The 16,987-nt window shown below is 56.8% G+C and overlaps 2 protein-coding genes across 2 annotated transcripts in view; both read left to right on the top strand.

The window, feature by feature from the left end:
• The first annotated feature begins 11 nt into the window (after positions 1–11).
• On the top strand, positions 12–14,773 carry SLC4A9 (solute carrier family 4 member 9). Its single transcript, XM_064162228.1, has 22 exons — positions 12–268; positions 2,333–2,493; positions 2,706–2,855; positions 2,992–3,053; positions 3,162–3,319; positions 5,043–5,130; positions 5,642–5,796; positions 6,441–6,551; positions 6,749–6,923; positions 7,152–7,285; positions 7,399–7,670; positions 8,334–8,389; positions 8,486–8,668; positions 8,744–8,857; positions 9,444–9,605; positions 9,770–9,948; positions 10,141–10,213; positions 12,032–12,100; positions 12,924–13,097; positions 13,440–13,611; positions 14,069–14,375; positions 14,608–14,773. The coding sequence occupies exons 1-22, from the start codon at positions 12–14 to the stop codon at positions 14,771–14,773; spliced, it is 3,378 nt and encodes a 1,125-aa protein (XP_064018298.1).
• The window catches only part of ANKHD1 (ankyrin repeat and KH domain containing 1), a 129,835-nt gene continuing 127,605 nt past the window's right edge, over positions 14,758–16,987 (top strand). The window contains 1 exon segment of the mRNA XM_064161343.1: positions 14,758–15,185. Coding sequence (XP_064017413.1) covers positions 14,913–15,185 — 273 coding nt within the window. The 5' untranslated portion in view covers positions 14,758–14,912.

The following is a 16,987-nucleotide window of genomic DNA, read 5'->3' as shown; positions in this document are numbered from 1 at the left end:
CGCAAGCCCACATGCCTGGAGCAGCTGGTGTGGCTCTCCAGGTGGCAGATGCCCACTCACAGTCCAGAGCAGAGGGAAGCAACTGCGAAGCTCCCTACCAAGCTTTTGGCTGCAGCATCTTCCCTTCAAGCACAGCCCTGGCATCTGAGAGAGACAGTGACACTTTGCAGCAGAAGGAACAGGGGGATGCCATCTGCCCACTGCTCTTCATCCAGCTCAACCAGCTCCTCGGCACCCCAGCAGGGCTGGAATGGAGAGAGACAGCCAGGTAGGCATGCCCACAACAGCCAAGCTGCCTGGCTATGCTTTGGGAAGCCCAGCCTTCAAAAGCCCATCTCTGATGGGACCTGTGGCATTTCCCAAGACTGCTGCTTCCTCAGCCTCAGCCCTAAGAGTTGCTTCCTACCCTCTGCCCTCGCTGATGCCCATGCTGCTCCACACTGCCCAACTGAGAGTGACTTGTCTGGTGACAGACAGGTTATCAGGCAGCACACACGCAGTGAGTGACCCCGCTCCTTGCTTCTGTTCCTGCCTTGGCTACCAGCCCAAGGCTCCAATGGCTGCACCAAGGCTGGGACAATGCTTTGCTGCTCCCTAGATCTAGCTGTCTCAGGAGGCCACAGGGGAGGCAGGTCAGAGCAGGCTTTGCTGGGATGATAGGGCCCAATAGAGAGGAAGTCAGGACCATCGGAGTGCTGGTGTGGGGCAGGCGCATGCCTCATGCCATCCCTCCACAGCTCAGCAGGAACATGGACTGGGGGCGTTTCTGAGCAGAGATGCATCTGTCCCAGGGGTCAAACAGTCTAGGGGAAACAAAGCCATCAGGCTGTGTCTGTAAGAGCTCTCCTCAGCACACAGCCCTCTTGTCCCTGGCATGGCTGCCTATTGACAGGACCCTGCTCTGCTGGGGCATGGTCTCTGCCACTGAGCCACCCCACAACAGCGTGCCCACCCATGGGGACAAAGGGAAGGTCTGTCTGCGACTGAAATTAAAATATCTGGCATGGCCTGAGCATGGCCAACAGCTCAATATGCTTCTGTTTTGAGTCCATCAAGAAGTGCTAATGTCAGGGTAACCCCCACCCAACACAGTCTGGGAATGGGTGGGTTGAGACCAGTCCTGTGGAGAAGGACAAGGGATACTGGTGGGTGACAAATGGGACATAAGCCAGCAGTGTGCACTCCCAGCCCAGAAAGCCAAGTGTCTCCCATCTGCATCACCAGCAGTATTGGCATACACGCCGGTGGAGCACCTGGGTACAATGACTCTTTGTTCACCAATATGGTTAGATGGACATAGTCTGCTTTATTTCCGTGATACAGAGACTTATATGCATTCTAGCAAGAGACGTGCTCCACCAAGATTGGTTACATACTGAGGGTACAGGGTTACTTGTAAGGCATGGATAGGTCAGTATACCATAACAATTTGAGGGTCAGCCTCCGGGGCTGGCTAAACTCTGCCCACCTGCAGCTGCACTCCACCCCCTGCTGCTGCATGTGGGGGGAAGCCACCCAGCGCCTGGTATCTTAACTCCCAAGATGGATGCAAGGACACTCCCAGCACGGGTTGCTCATGTTTATCATTTTGTGTCCTCTGCTAGCAAGAATTTCTCCAACACAGCAGCATGGCCAGCAAAGCAGGGAGGGAATTGTCCCTCTCTGCTCTGGTGAGAACCCACCCGAGCACGGTGCCCAGCTCTGGGGGTTCCAGCACAAGACAGAGCTAGGTCTGAGAGAGTGGGTCCAGAGGAGGTCACTGAAATGGTCTGAGGGCTGGGACAGCTCTGCTATGGGGAGAGTTGGGATTGTTCAGAAAAGGCTGCAGGGGAGTCCTTACTGAGGTATTTCAGCATATAAAAGGGGCTGAGAAGAAAAGATGGAGAGAGACTTTGTGCCAGGGCCTGTAGTGCCAGGACAAGGGGCAACAGTTTCAAACTGCCAGAGGGCAGAGCTAGGCTGGACACAAGAAATGAATGCTGTGCAGTGATGATGGTGAGGCAGCGGAACAGGCTGCCCGGAAGAGCTGTGGATGCTCCATCCCTGCAAATGTTCAAGGGCAGGTTGGGCAGATCTTTGAGCAACCTCACCTAGTGGAAGATGTCCCTGCCCATGGTGGCGCAGGTTGGACTGGATGGTGGTGAAGGTCCCTTCCAACCCAAATAACCTAGTGATGCCCTGACTGGTGAATCCCTCTGGTCAGATCAGAGTGACATGTGGGTCAGCTGCCCCCTCCCTCCTAAGCTCACAGATGGACCCAAACTACAGCTCCTGCTCTCTGGCACGTGGCACAGGGCTACCCTGCTGCTCATCTGCACATCTTCCTGGGCAGGTGGATGAAGTTTGAGGAGAAGGTGGAGGATGGTGGGAGGCGTTGGAGTGCACCTCATGTCCCAGCCCTCCACCTGCACAGCCTCTTTCAGCTAAGGATGTGCCTGCAGGAAGGAACGATTCTCCTGGATCTGGACGCCTCTAGCTTCAAAGAGATAATCGGTAGGAGAGAATGCAAAAGTTACCTCCTGGGGTGGGCTGGTCACCGGAGAGGGACTAGGTCACCATGGTGGCTCTATATAAAAGCAATGCTGCATGCAGGCTGGGTGCCTGGGGCATCTCAGTGCTGCTCCAGCAAGGTGGGCTTTTCGCTGGGCAGTTCCTCACTGGGCAGCAAACGTGGGAACTCAGGGCTGTGCCTACCCCTGTTGCAGACCAGGCACTTTCTGGGCAGCCCGAGGGAGTGGGGCGGCAGCCCCAGCTACGGCAGCGCCTGGCAGCCCTCCTGCTGTGCCAGCCACGGCACCAGCCCACCAGAGCCCCGCTGTGGCTCCTTGTGGAACATGGCCTCTCTCCCTGCCAAGGTAGGCAGGCACCTGGCCCTGGATGGTGACTGGGCTCTCCTGCTGGGCATCTTTCTACCGCCACCATCCCAGGGCAGTGCCCACATTGGCTGTTTGCTTGCCCGTGCACTGTGCTGCTCGCTCCTGTTTTCTGCAGGGAAGGCCAAGAGCTGCTCTGAGCCCAGAGCTCAGGTCTCTGAAACCCCTCTTGAGGAGCAGGTAAGGTCTCTTAAGGAGCCTTTTCAGAAGCAGGTAAGGCAAGATGGGGCTGGGCTTAGAGCGCTGCTGCATCCCAGAGGCACAGCTCCTGCATCCCTTTCCTTTCAGATGAGAAACCGACTTCAGAAGAAGATCCCGCGGGGGGCTGAAGCAGCCCACATTGCTGTGGGTGAAGTTGAGTTCCTGGAGCAGCCCTTTACTGCCTTCATCCGCCTCAGGAGAGCAGTGGTCCTTGGCTCGCTGGCTGAAGTTGCTCTCCCCAGCAGGTAAAGGGAGCATAGCTGATGGCCTGCAGGCCCTTGCATTGCTGTCCCCCTGCTCCCTCCTGCACAGCACAGGGTTTTGCTTGGCAAAAGTGAAGGGTATGGCATCCAATGCCAGGTGCTGTTCTCAAACTCTGATTTGCTGCTTTTCCTCCTACTTTTCTCAGCTCGGGATGGACTGAGAATGGAACATCTGTTGAGCAGCCAAGGGGGACATCCCCTGGATTATCCCACCTGGGCTTCGAGTTCACTTTCCTCCTTAGGAGGGTCTGGAAGCTCTTCACTTCCTGCCCTGGAGCATGGGGGTTTGTGGCTGGGAAGGGACACAGGTCTGCAGGAGCCTCTTGCCCTGCGATGCTCTCCTGCGTGGTGAGGTGGCTCTTGCAGTACTGGTGCCATAGGTTGGAAGGAGCAGGACAGGAGATGTTTCTTTGTGGTTGAGAAGAAGCCGTAACTGAAAATGGTCAGTGTGCCCGCTGATCTGAGGCTTCTTTAGGGAGTGTGTGGAGGAGGCAGAGAGGGATCGGGAGGGACATTGCCATCTCCTGGTCACTCTGCCCAGAGCACCCATCCTCCAGGAGCTGGGCAGAGTAAGATATCATCTGCCTCCTGCTCACTCGGTGGGAGATTGGTGGCAAGTCCCCAGGGATCCCCCGTAGGTCTCAAAGGACTCACGACAACCCTTCCCGCCGTGTTTTCCTGCTTTGTGAGGGGGAGGAGAAGGCGAGCTTGTCCCTACTCATCCCTTTCCCACAGTGCCGTCCCCTTTGTTGGCCACCCTGGGCTACTACATGGGCACCACACCAACCACCCAGGTTCAGCTCTACGATCTTGAGATTTTCCCATTGCCTTGACGAAGATACCTGGGTGAAAGCAACCCCAGGTGGCTACTGGCACCTCCTGACCCCTCAGAGCAGGCTGTGGGAGGTCTCCAGTACTGATGCTCCACATCACGGCTGCAGCAGGTTCTGTTGAGCCACTTTCAGCCCCACTTGGGCTGTTTCCCTGCCCTTCTCTGGAGGTTTGCTTGGGGTACAACCATACAACTCCTGGACTGCTCTACAGCCTCAGGTCAGCAGGACTGTAACCACTCTGGCCAGTCTCCCAAAGGAGTGGAGGGCTTTGTTAAAGGTCTGGATGGGCTGTCCCTCTGGAGACACTGTTGTGCAGTTCCCTCTGAGGTGTGGGGGTTTAGCCCCCCTTCAAGGACCTTGGGCAGACTTTCCAATCTCCTCCTGTGTCTCTGCAGTCCTAGCAAACCTGCTGCCCGTGCCGCCGGCAATCTCTCAGTCTCAATGCATCCCTGCATTCCTGCATCCCACCTGCGAGCAACATTCCTATAAGCATGACCTCAGAGACAGTCCCAGTGAAGATCCTGATCCCACAGACATCCCTATCCCAGAAAACAACCCCACTGACATCCCCAGCTGAAGGCATCTCCTCTGTTCCTGTGTCTTGCTTCCAGTTCTAGCTCGGGTTCCTGCAGCCCCTCTGATCCAGCCAGGATCCTGCTGATCCTTGAGATCTTATGGGGCTTCCATGAAGTGGGCAGTAGATGCGTCTTGTCTTCTGCCCTCAATCCCCACCTTAGGGCAGCCGCTCCTTAGCATGGCAAGTTTCCCAGGCCTGCCTATCTGTCATCCAGGTATCCCTGCAGCACCACGGTCACCTCCAGGAAAAGCATCTCCCAGGAGGTTTCTCAGGAGATGCACTCTCTTGCTCACAGGTTCCTCTTCATTCTGTTGGGTCCCCAAGCCAAAGTGAAAACCTACCACGAGGTTGGCAGAGCCATGGCCACAATGCTGGCAGATGAGGTGAGCCTGGTACAACACCAATGGGTGGGATGCACCTGACCTGGAGCCCAGGCTGCGGATACTGGGGGTCTTCTCCTCTGCAGGCTGAAGGTGGGGAAGCTGGTGGGGTTAGCTGGTGATGTCCCTTTCCCAGAGTAAGAAACCAGAGGTTTAGAGTGGGAGCGCAGGGTGTAGCTGGGCTGGAGGGTGTAGCTGGGCTGCAGGGGGTAGCTGGGCAGTAGGGTGTAGCTCGCCTGTAGCACGTAGCTGGGCTGCTGGGTGTAGCTGGGCTGCAGGATGTATGTGAGACTATAGGGTGTAGCTGAGCAGTAGGGTGTAGCTGGGCCGTGGTGTGTAGCTGGGCTGCAGGGTGTAGGTGGGGCTGTGGGGTGTAGGTGGGGCCATAGGGTGTAGCTGGGCTGTAGGTGCACCTGTGGCACTGGAGTGGCTTGTGGTGATGGCTGTGGGTGGGAGGAAGGCTGCCAGTGGCTGAATGCAGGACATGGCAGCTAAACCATGGCTTTCCCCACAGCATTTCCGAAGGGCAGCCTGGCAGGCTGAGTGCCGAGAGGACCTCATGGCAGGGATGGAGGTGTTCTTGGATGAGCTGACTGTGCTTCCTCCTGGGAAATGGGATCACAGTGCCCGAATTCCTCCACCAAGCTGCCTACTGTCCCCACACAGAAGGTAGGCTGGAAGGAGGACTCTTCCAACCCTGATGATATTGTGATACTGTGTGATACTGTGAGGAGATCTGCAGCCTCTGCCAGCTCCTCCACAGGGACCCAGACTGTGGAGGGTCTGGTGACTTCTGCCTATGGCAGAATCTCTGTCTCCATGGGGATGAAGGCATCCAAGAGCCAGCCTTTACCAGTGGGGTCCTCTAGCTGAGCCCCTCTGCAGCTGTGGCAAATGACCACAGATTTCATCACCACTACTGTTAGTTCTGCTGTCCCACCTGGCAAGGGATGCCAATACTCCTCCAAAGGCACTTCAGGCAGGAGCTGCCAGGAATGCACTTGAATGTGAACCTCATTCTCTGAGCAAGAGACCTCTGGTTCTGCCCAGCTCTTCCAACAAAATTGGTCTTCCAAGGGCTGGCTTCAGGGCTTGCCAAAGGAGAAAGAGACCTCTGAAGATCATCTAGACTAATCCCCCATCTCTCCTCCTCCTCCTGATCTTCCTCCTCTCCCTCATTATCAGGGGATATACAAAGTCCTCCCAGCCCTGCTTGCACCCCTGACCCCTCTCTATCTTCCCTATGCTGGACACAGATGAGTACTGAGGGCTCCAATCTCAAGCCTGTTGTCTCAAGCTCTGCTCTGCCACAGGACTGCTGTGCCAGACTGGCAGTCCCACAGCAACGGGGACATGGCAGCAGCTGCAGACAGAGCCAGCTTGCAGCACTCACACTCTGGGGACGAGCTGGAGAGGACGGGCAGGTGGGTGGCTGACAGGAAAGGGTGGTGAGAGGTGCAGTGGGATGCCAACTTTGGGACAGGCTATGGCTTTCCCCAGCGCATGGGGCCACAACATCCAAACCACTCTGAGCTGATGTCTCCTGGAGAAGGAATGGTCCCCTGCATGCAGCTCTCGGAAGGTGATAGCCATCTGAGGACCTGCTCTGCATCTGCCCCAGGCTTTTTGGGGGCCTGCTGCGAGACATCCAGAGGAAGGTGCCATGGTACAGCAGTGATTTCTCTGATGCCCTACACCCCCAGTGCCTCTCAGCAGTGCTCTACATCTACCTGGCAACAGTCACCAATGCCATCACCTTTGGGGGCATGCTGGGGGATGCCACTGCCAACATGCAGGTTAGTACTGCTGCAGGTTGCCCCACACCAACCCCCCTCTGCCCAGCCTGTGGGTCCACCCAAAACCCTGTATCCTTCCCTGGCCTTTGTGGTCTGCAAGTGTGGACCTGTACCTTGCAATGCAGAGACTTGGGCAGCTGATTGCAGCTCTGCCATTGTGAGGTACAGGCCTGGGAACCCTGTTTCTGCCACATGCCTGGTGTCTGGCACCCCTCTCCTGCATTTCAGGGGGTGCTGGAGAGCTTCCTTGGCACAGCCCTTGCTGGCTCCATTTTCTGCCTCTTTTCTGGCCAGCCTCTGACCATCTTGAGCAGCACTGGCCCCATGCTGGTCTTTGAGCGCCTCCTCTTCACCTTCAGTCAGTGAGTAACCTGCCAGGCTCAGCCCCTTGGGCACTGTTCCCTGGCTGGTGCACAGACCACCATTATGCCAAGTAAATGTCATCATTGAGGCTTTGGGTCACCTTTCCTACCAGTGATCACAACTTGGACTACCTGGAATTTCGTCTTTGGATTGGGCTCTGGGTGGCCTTCTTTGGCGTGGTCTTGGTGGCCACTGAGGCCAGCCATCTGGTGCGGTACTTCACCCGCTTCACAGAGGAAGGCTTCTGTGCCCTCATCAGCTTGATATTCATCTATGACTCTCTGAAAAGGATGCTGAGCCTGGCAGACACCTTCCCCATCAACTGGCAGTACCGGTTGGACAACGTCACCTCCTACAGCTGCATCTGCAACTTGTCCAGCCCTGGTGAGCCCAAGCAGCTGCAGAGCTGGTGTGGAGCAGGAGACTGCTGCCCTGGGACCCTACTGAGATACTGCCACCCAGCTAGATGAGGGAATGTGTTGGAGGGAGGAGTCTCCTCAGTACCATCCTCACTTGCCTGACCACATGAGCACTTTCCTCTACTCCCGCCCAATCCATCCATCCATCCATCCATCCATGCTTCCCAGCACTGCCCAGGCACCAAGCAGGGCAGTGCCAGGAGGAAGGAGAACCTTGGTCTGGCTTCCATTGCTTCTGAAGGGGGAATGCCAGGGGCTGGAGGTGGGTACCTGGGTGGGTTTGAGCTGCCATTTCTAGCCTGGCCTGTAATGCAGAGGTTGTTTCCTGGGGCCTGAAGATGTGTCCACAGAGATCCTACAAATGGGACATGGTGTACCAAAAGCATCTGTGCTGGGCACAGCTTGGGCTGGTGGTATGCCTGAGTGGCTGGTGCTTCTGTCAAGCCCTTTTCAGGGGTGTCCCTGGGTATCAGCTGGTGCCAGGCCCTCAAGGGTCCCATGGGGCTCCACAGAGCATCATGAGCCCTCAGAGAGACCCTGGGGAGCCCTCTGAATAGAGCGTAGTCCCAGTTACCCCTGATAGAGTGTCTTCATGGTGCTGGCACCCTAACCCCCTATCATCTTGCAGGTCACAGCTCTGCAGGGAATGGAACACTGATGCCCTCACCCCTGGCCCCCCAGCAGGTACAGCTCCTGCTCCTAGATGGGCAAGCCAGGGGCTGGCATGTACCTGAGGTGCCTGTGTGTGATGCCTCCTCAACACCTGCCCTATTCTTACAGCCTCCTGCTGCCCTGGCTGGCCTGAGCCGGACCCAGTGTTTGGATCAAGGTGGGCACCTCCTGGGGACTAGCTGCCAGTATGTGCCTGATGTCACCCTCTTCTCCTTCTTGCTCTTTGGGGGCACCTTCCTCTCTTGTACTGTGCTCAAGCTCTTCAGGAGCAGCCGCTACTTCCCTGCAGGGGTGAGAACCCTTCAGCATGGCCACCTGTCCCAGCAGTGTCCCAGGCAGCCCAGACCAAGCCCTCTCCTTTGGCAGGTGCGGACAGTGGTGAGTGACTTCGCTGCCATCCTGGCCATCCTCACATCCTGTGCTGTTGATGCTGCCCTGGGCCTGGAGACACCCAAGCTCCTCATCCCCATTGAGCTCAAGGTGCTGGTGGTGTGGGCACAATGCTGTTAGGGAGTAGTCTGTGCCCCCAGCAATCTTGCCATGTCACTGTTGTCCTTCCTGCTGCCATGAGCTTTGTTCTAGCACATAAGAAGGGGCTGAACTGCAGCCAATGCCAGGCTCTGCAAACACCTTGGCCTAGTCCCAGACTAACCATGTCATGGTACTGCTCATGCTGCAGTGAGAGCCACAGGTTCAAGTCTGGGCTTGGACTCCACACCCTGGATGTGGAGGGGGGCTGGCAAGACCTCATAGCAGCCCATGCTTGCTGCCACCTCTTTGAGTTCGCCATCATCAATGCCCACTGTCACCTCTTCCACTGACTCCTAGGGGCACATGCCCAACTCCTGGCTCTGCAACAGCTGGGAGCGTCCTTGTGAGTGGTTGGTGGGTTACTACTACTCAAGATCATCCCTGGGTTGAGACAGGATGCTCTTCTCCTCCCCAGATGGAGCATTCCTGGGTGCCCACAGGGCTCCAGCCTGGGCACCAGGGGTGGTCCTGTCACTAGGCCAAGACACAGACCCTGTAGGCAGGTCTGCTGCTGTGACTCTTCTGCTCTCTGCAGCCCACAAACCCAGAGCGAGGCTGGATCATCTTCCCCTTCAGAGCCAACCCATGGTGGGTCTGCTTGGTGTCTGTGGTGCCAGCCATCCTCGTCACTATCCTCATTTTCATGGACCAGCAGATAACGGCTGTCATCCTTAACCGTAGGGAGTACAAGCTTCAGGTCAGTGCAGGATAGGGATGGGCAGGACTCCATGGGCAAAGGGGGTAGCCAGAAGAGAAGCATCACCCTGAACTCACCAGCAAGACGGGCAGACATCACTGCCACCTTTCTAATGCTGCCAAGGAGACAGCTTGCCCCCAGCCCTGCTGCCTCTCCTATTGCAGAAAGGAGCAGGCTTTCATCTGGACCTCCTCTGTGTCTCCCTCCTGATGGTTGTCACCTCTGCCATTGGCCTCCCTTGGTATGTCTCTGCCACTGTCATCTCCCTGGCACACATGGAGAGTCTGAGGAAGGAGAGCATGACTTCAGCTCCTGGCGAGCACCCCGAGTTCCTGGGCATCAGGTACCCAAGAAAACTGGGAGCCAGGGGCAGGGATGTGCCCATGCTGGCTGGTGAACCTGGCTTTGGGGATGCTTGTGTCTCCCAGGGGATATCACCAGTTTTCATGGACATCAAATCTGAAATGAGCAGGGCTCTTGGGGGCTGGTGGGACAGGTAGGGACTGTGGGCTCATGGCAGGCCTGCTGCCCACAGGGAGCAGAGGCTGACCGGCCTGGCTGTCTTCATCCTAATGGGAGTCTCTGTCTTCATGGCACCTATCCTCAAGGTAGGAAGCTTGGCTGCTGGTTTTGGTCTCTATCTGAGGGTTGGGGTTGTTGTACCCTGAAAGGCTGTAGGGTTCCTGGCCATCCTGTCCTTCATCTCATCAGTCTGCCCTGGGAAGCCTGGCAGGCAAGGAGGGAGCTGTGTGGAAGCGGTTTGGGTGGAGTGCCGCAGGAGGGCTGGCACAGCAGATACCCCTGTGGTCCCCAGATACACTCAACCACTAACCTCCACACCATCAGATGCGAATCTAAGCCTGGTTGGTGTTGGCTCTCCCCTTCTGCTGCTGCCACCTTAGGCAGAGGCCGTCCTACTGTATCCTGGCCACAGTATTCTGTGGGGTCAGGCAGGAGGTCCCTCCTTTGATGCAGTCCCCCATACCATGCTGACCTCCCCATTGGAAAGATATGGGTTTGATGTATGGATGACCACATTCACAGAGATACAGGCAGCAGCTCAGTGTCCAAGTGGAAACCAGCAATGGGTGGTGTCCATCAAGGATCCTTGCTGGGGTCAATGCTATCTAGTATCTTCTTCAACAACACAGGCAGCTGCGAGGTGAGGCCAAGTGGCCCTGAGTGGTGGATGCAGCTGAGGAACGGGATGCCAACTAGAGGGACTTTGGAGAACATGGGCCCAGTGAGGCTTGCTGAGAGGGAAAGGCAGCCCTCAGCATCAGTACAAATTGGGGCATAAACCAGTTGAGACCAGCCCTGTGGAGAAGGACAAGGGATACTGGTGGGTGACAAATGGGACATATGCCAGTAGTGTGCACTCCCAGCCCAGAAAGCCAAGTGTCTCCCATCTGCATCACCAGCAACATGGCCAGCAAAGCAGGGAGGGAATTGTCCCTCTCTGCTCTGGTGAGAACCCACCCGAGCACAGTGCCCAGCTCTGGGGGTTCCAGCACAAGACAGAGCTAGGTCTGAGAGAGTGGGTCCAGAGGAGGTCACTGAAATGGTCTGAGGGCTGGGACAGCTCTGCTATGGGGAGAGTTGGGATTGTTCAGAAAAGGCTGCAGGGGAGTCCTTACTGAGGTATTTCAGCATATAAAAGGGGCTGAGAAGAAAAGATGGAGAGAGACTTTGTGCCAGGGCCTGTAGTGCCAGGACAAGGGGCAACAGTTTCAAACTGCCAGAGGGCAGAGCTAGGCTGGACACAAGAAATGAATGCTGTGCAGTGATGATGGTGAGGCAGCGGAACAGGCTGCCCGGAAGAGCTGTGGATGCTCCATCCCTGCAAATGTTCAAGGGCAGGTTGGGCAGATCTTTGAGCAACCTCACCTAGTGGAAGATGTCCCTGCCCATGGTGGGACCGGCAGAATCCATGGCGAGCAGCAACTGACCCCCATCTTCCTCCTTGCATAAGCAGGCTTTGGAGAAACCAAACCATACTGGGCAACACAGAGGGCAGGAGGCAGTTTATGGCTGCATAGGAGGAAGTAAAAAGGAATGTGGTGCATCAGGCAGCCATGACCCCCAGGCACTACAGGTTTGGAGCCAGAAACCATATCTCCATGTGGCCCAAAGTTGTATTCTCCATCTACGGCCTGGATTGTTCTCCCATCATGTGCTGGAAAAGAGGGCAAGGAATTCAGAGCATTTTCTCCCTCTCTGAAGACTGCAATGAGCAGCATAGCTGAGAGCATGTCTGGGCTTTAAAGTACTTGAAGCCTTAAAACATGCAAGAGCCATGAAACAACCTGGGTAGTGAAAATGAAGGCTGCTGAGGCCACGTGTGCAGGCTTCCAGACAGAGGAGCCCAGTGAGTGCAGGCCCTTCGGGCACAGCATCCTACTGACCCTTGCACTGCTTTCTTGCAGCATGTCCCAATGCCAGTGCTCTATGGGGTCTTTCTGCACATGGGGGTGGCAGCACTCAGCAGCATCCAGGTGAGCAGAGGCAGATGGTGGGGGCTAGTTTGAAGGTCAGGAGATTTGCTCAGCACTGGCTGTGCTGCAGAGCCTGGATTTTAGCTGGCCAATGTGTAGTCTGGAAATGGAGGGATGGAGGGACTCTGGGGCAGACCAAAGGGAGGTGTCTGGCATGCAGAGGAACATGAGCGACATTTGCACTGGTGGATCAGGTGGTTTGGGAGAAGTGAAGGGACCAGTGGATAACCCAAAGTTGCTCTCAAAGCTGCAGAGACATTCTCATGTGGGAGCTGCAGGCAGAGCTGGGACCTGCTGTTTCTTTGGTCCCGGCATTGCCAATATCATGGCAGCTCCATCACTCTCCTGAGAAACCCATGGAAAGGAAAAATCCCCACACCAGAAGTATCTACCCCATTTTTTCCCTCTAAACTCTGCACTTGCCTTGCAATTGCTCTGCTTTGGATGACAAGCTGGGAAGTCCCCTCTCCACCCCTGCCTGGGGAATCCAAAGTTGTACCCTGCAGAAGTCAGGAGCAGTTTTCTGCATACAATTTTCTGCCATCAAGGGGTTGTTATCTCTCAATCCATTAAGATCAGCTTGAGTCCTTTCTAGATACCTGCCTGGAAAATTCTCCCCTGGCCTGGAGTGATGGTGGCACCAGGACCCTTGGTCTTGCAGACAAACTCACCTGCTCAGGCCAGCTGGTGGCCAGCACAAATGGCAGGAGTGCTGCACTGCAAAAATGATGGCAAGAAACCTTGCTGCCAGCCCCAGTGCCAACAGGGAGGTGGGTGACAGCTGCCTGAAAGATGGAGGTGTGTGTCCATTCTCCTATTGCAGCTCATGGACCGTGTGCGGCTGCTCCTGATGCCAGCCAAATACCAGCCAGACCTCGCCTACCTTCGCCATGTGCCCCTGCACAAAGTACACCTCTTCACCTTCATCCAGCTGCTCTGCCTAGCTCTACTCTGGGTCCTCAAGTCCACTGTGGCAGCTATTATTTTCCCAGTAATGGTACGACATCACTTTTAATGGAGTGGCAGTTTTGGTGCCAGGGTAGGTGCAGCTCATATGTGCCTCAAGCATCAGCAGAGCCTTCAGCAAGGGATGCAGGTACTGCTCTGGGTGGGGGTGCACACCCTGGTAGGTGTATATATGATATATACATGGTGTTATAGATGGGTGCTCAGACTCTCGAGGTCTGGTGGAGTCCTTGCAGGGCCACAGGATGGCTTTGCTACTCCCTGGCATGTGCTGGAGGGATGGAGGGGGCATGACACGGATTATATTGCCTGCTTCTTGGCCCCCATTCTCAAGCACTGTATGATACTGATCCATGGTTTGCCCCGGCCCCAGCTGCTGGCCCTGGTGGGGATCCGGAAAGGGCTGGAATGCATCTTCTCCTTGCGTGACTTGAGCTGGCTGGACAGCCTTCTGCCTGACACAGCCAGCAAGGAGGCAGAGGGGAAACAGTCTAGGAGGCAGAAGGTGGAAGAATGCCAAGGCGAGGAGGTAAGTGATGTCTCGTGTGCTATGCTCCTTCATCAGCCAATCCCAGAGATGCTTGGATGTGGGGGCTGCCCCTGGCCTGAGCTAAGGCTACTCTGGGCTTGGAACTGAGCAGCTTGGTGAGGCTGCAGCCAGCGATGTGGAGGGAGCAAAGGCTAAGTGTTCAGTCTTGCCTCCCTCTTCTCCCTTCAGTCTGAGCTGATGCATCGCCAAGGACCAGAGACCAACATCTCTGTGAATTAGGATGGCAGCCGGAACGCTGGCCATGGTGAGGGACAGAGGAAGCAGGGCCGGGGTGAGCCTGCCTGCACCCCTCCAGCTTGGTAAATGCTTCTCCTCGTCAGCGACTGTTCACAACATCGAACCTCAGCGTGGAGTGGGTCAGAAGCGATCCTCACAGAGCAGCCGGACCAACCCCTCCTTGGGCAGCTACATCTCCCACTAGGCCGGGCTGCCCGTCCGGCCTGGTCCCCAAGGGCCTCGGCGGCCTGTCCCCGAGTCCCCACGTTCTCCCTCCCGTACTGCTTCCCGTGTCCCGGCCCTCTGTCCCGTCACGGCCACCGCCCTACAGCAGCCCCCTTGGCGCCTCTCACTCCCCGCCAAAGGCCACGCGGCTGCGCCAACGTCGGAAGGGCAGCAGAGCGACAGCGGCAGAGTGACAGCAACGCGGCCTATGGCAGCCCAGGTTGGAACGGGAGAGAAGGCGCCAGGGAAAGGGGCGACGACCGGCTCGCCTCGACAGGCAGCGCCGGGAGCCAACCGCCGCTCGGGATGGGCGGGCTTGTGAGGATCTCTCGCTGACTGAGACCTCTAGAGGTGTTCGAAGGGGACGGCAGAATCAGGGCACGGCAGACACCAACCGGGCGGCACCAGGCGCCGTGCGTTACGAGCAATATGTCTTCGGACCAATTGGAATGGGACGTTGCCGGATTCACTTTGACCGGCAGCTCGCTCAGCCCATCGACGCCCAAGGCTCCGGCGAGACCCATGATTGAGGCTCCCGGAGACCGATCAGCTCGCGGAAAGTTCCGGAAGCGAAGCGGCGGGAGTGGGGCGGGGCGGCGGAGTCCAACTGCCTCGGCGTGCGCTCTCAGGGCAGCATGCTGGGAGTCTGTGACGCGCCGCGAGTGGCGGGCTCGGCGCCCAATAGCGCCCTGCCGTCGGCGGAACGTGCCCAATAGGCGCGGGCGGAGCAGCGGGAGGGGGCGGTGCGGCGCCCGCGGCCGGGTAGGGTGTGAGAAGTTAGTGGCGCTGCTGCGGTGCCGTGAGGGGACGGAGACGGCTGGGCTCTTCGAGCGGCGGCGGCCTCGGATCAGCGCGATGCTCACGGACGGCACCGCCGCCCCCGTCGGCGACGAGGAGATCGACTCGGTCGCTCCCCGCGCGCCGCCCGCCGACGAGCCCTCCGCCGCGGCCGGGCCCTCCCCACTGGGCTTGCGGGCCGTGCGCCTTTTCGGGGAGGCCGGGCCCGGCGGGCCGGGAGGGCCTGGTGCGCCTGCGGCTGCCGAGGCCGCCCTCGACTTCAAGCTGGCGGCCGCGGTGCTGCGGAGCGGAGGTGGCGGCTCAGGTAGCGACGAGGACGAAGTGTCCGAGGTGAGCGATCTCGCCGCCAGGCCCGGCCCTCCCCTCCACTGCTTCCTGACAGGCCCGACCGGGGCCGGTGTGCGCCCGCCCACTCGCTGCGCCGGGCCCGGCGCCGCCAGCCGGGCACTCAGCGCCGCCTCTACCGGGCGCGGGGGTCGTGGGTCGCACTATACTCCCATTGCCCCTTCTACGCCGTCCCCCCTGCCCCCCCCTGCGCCGGCCCGGGCCTCCGCCGCCATGGGCGTGAGCGGCCGCACCGGAGCTCTGGGGGCGGGGTCCCGATGGTCCGGCTCGGGCAGGGCGGCCTCGAGCCTTGTCTAGGGGCCGAGCAGAAGGGAGGGAGGAGGGGGTCTCGTCACTGCCGCGCCTTCCGGCGGGCTCCGAGGAGAGGGCGCTGGGCGCGCCGCCTGCACTCTCATGGGGCGGCCGATCGCTCCGCTCGCCGCTGCCTCTGTCTGCGGAGAGTGGGGGGAAAGATGTCTCCCGTGCGGCTGCCTCCTGACCTCTAGGAGCGTTTTCCACTTCGAACCAGGTTTGGAGGGGGCGGCGGGATTCTCCACCCGGCGGAGAACAAAGTAAAGCCTCTGTTTCCCCGTGTGTCTGCCGTAGGCTTGGAGGAAGGATATAGGATTCCTAGGTTCTATTTAAATCCGAAGATTGTATATATGCATGCATACGTAAAGACAGGCTTTTATGCAATAGAAATATTTCTTGCCCAACAAAATGGAAGAGAGTAATGGAGGTGTGTTCTTTTGATCTTCCAAACCTGCAGAGAGTTTTAGGGAAAGGATGTGGGGGAAGTAATGGAGCCTTATACCAACCCAAATGAAGCGTTGTTAGGCCTGTAAAGGTCCATGTAATACTGATTTTGTAGCCTGAGAAGATAAATAAAGACTTTTGTCTTCCACTGCTATCTACTAAAGGGTGAATCTTATTTTCCTAGTTCCCCCTTTTAGAAGGAAAACTTGAGGTCACAGAGCCATTACAGTTCCTAGCTTGATTGGAAAAAGCAAGAGAAAGTGATTAGCACTTGCGAGCTTGTTGCAATTTCACTGTTTTTACCTTTGTGCTTCTGCAGGGAGAAGAAGATGGTAGCCAAAGCAATACATACCACTTTTAATTTGGGGGTCGGGACTGAGTACTTGGATACCTGTCAATATTTCTTCTGAAAAAATAGGAGGAGGCTAGCCTGCAGACATCTCCTGTCTGAATTTTTTCCCTTTCATTGATGATCCTCTTTTGTCCAGCCTACCTGAAACCCAAGGTCTGACAGGTCTCACCTGAATAAAAAAACATGATGACACTCGTGCAGACTCGCACTTGCACTTTGCTTGCCACCACCCAATCTTAGTTAAAAATTATATTGAGCAGGACATTTAAGTACCTGACAAAAGTCATGATCAGGCAGGTATGTGATTGGTATCCTGAACACGTGGGATTATGTGTTCAAATATGTAACCTGATCCAGGGAACTGAAAGGCCTACTGTACATAGAATAGGATGCAAGTGATTTATGAGGTTCCTCTCTCAGATATCTTTTATGTTGAGTTTTAATGTATCTTTGAAGATAGGAAGCAGTAGTTAACAGAACCTGGGTAATGGGCTGGTGTGGCTGCACGAGTGCCTGTAGCTCTTTACAAGATGGGTGGAGTTCTGCTTTGAAAGCTTATCCCCTTAGAACTCACCCTATTATTTTAAGGATGGGAAGACTCAACAGTTAAGGTGTTTACTAAGCACTCCATTCATCTTTTGACTAACAGCAAGTATTAAGACAGCCTATTGCAAATAATGTGTCTGGGAGGTTGGCATTG

Source organism: Pogoniulus pusillus, chromosome 22, assembly GCF_015220805.1.
Source record: "Pogoniulus pusillus isolate bPogPus1 chromosome 22, bPogPus1.pri, whole genome shotgun sequence".
In the NCBI taxonomy this organism is placed as follows: domain Eukaryota; kingdom Metazoa; phylum Chordata; class Aves; order Piciformes; family Lybiidae; genus Pogoniulus; species Pogoniulus pusillus.
The sequence above is the reverse complement of the archived record's forward strand: the minus strand, read 5'-3'. Positions and strand labels throughout refer to the sequence as shown.

Excerpts from the sequence above, each read along its gene's own strand:
- SLC4A9 (XM_064162228.1), top strand. The coding sequence starts at position 12 with ATGCCTGGAGCAGCTGGTGTGGCTCTCCAGGTGGCAGATGCCCACTCA. Across the intron at positions 8,669-8,743 it reads GCCGCTACTTCCCTGCAGGG|GTGCGGACAGTGGTGAGTGA; the intron begins GTGAGAACCCTT and ends CTCCTTTGGCAG. Across the intron at positions 12,101-12,923 it reads CAGCACTCAGCAGCATCCAG|CTCATGGACCGTGTGCGGCT; the intron begins GTGAGCAGAGGC and ends CTCCTATTGCAG.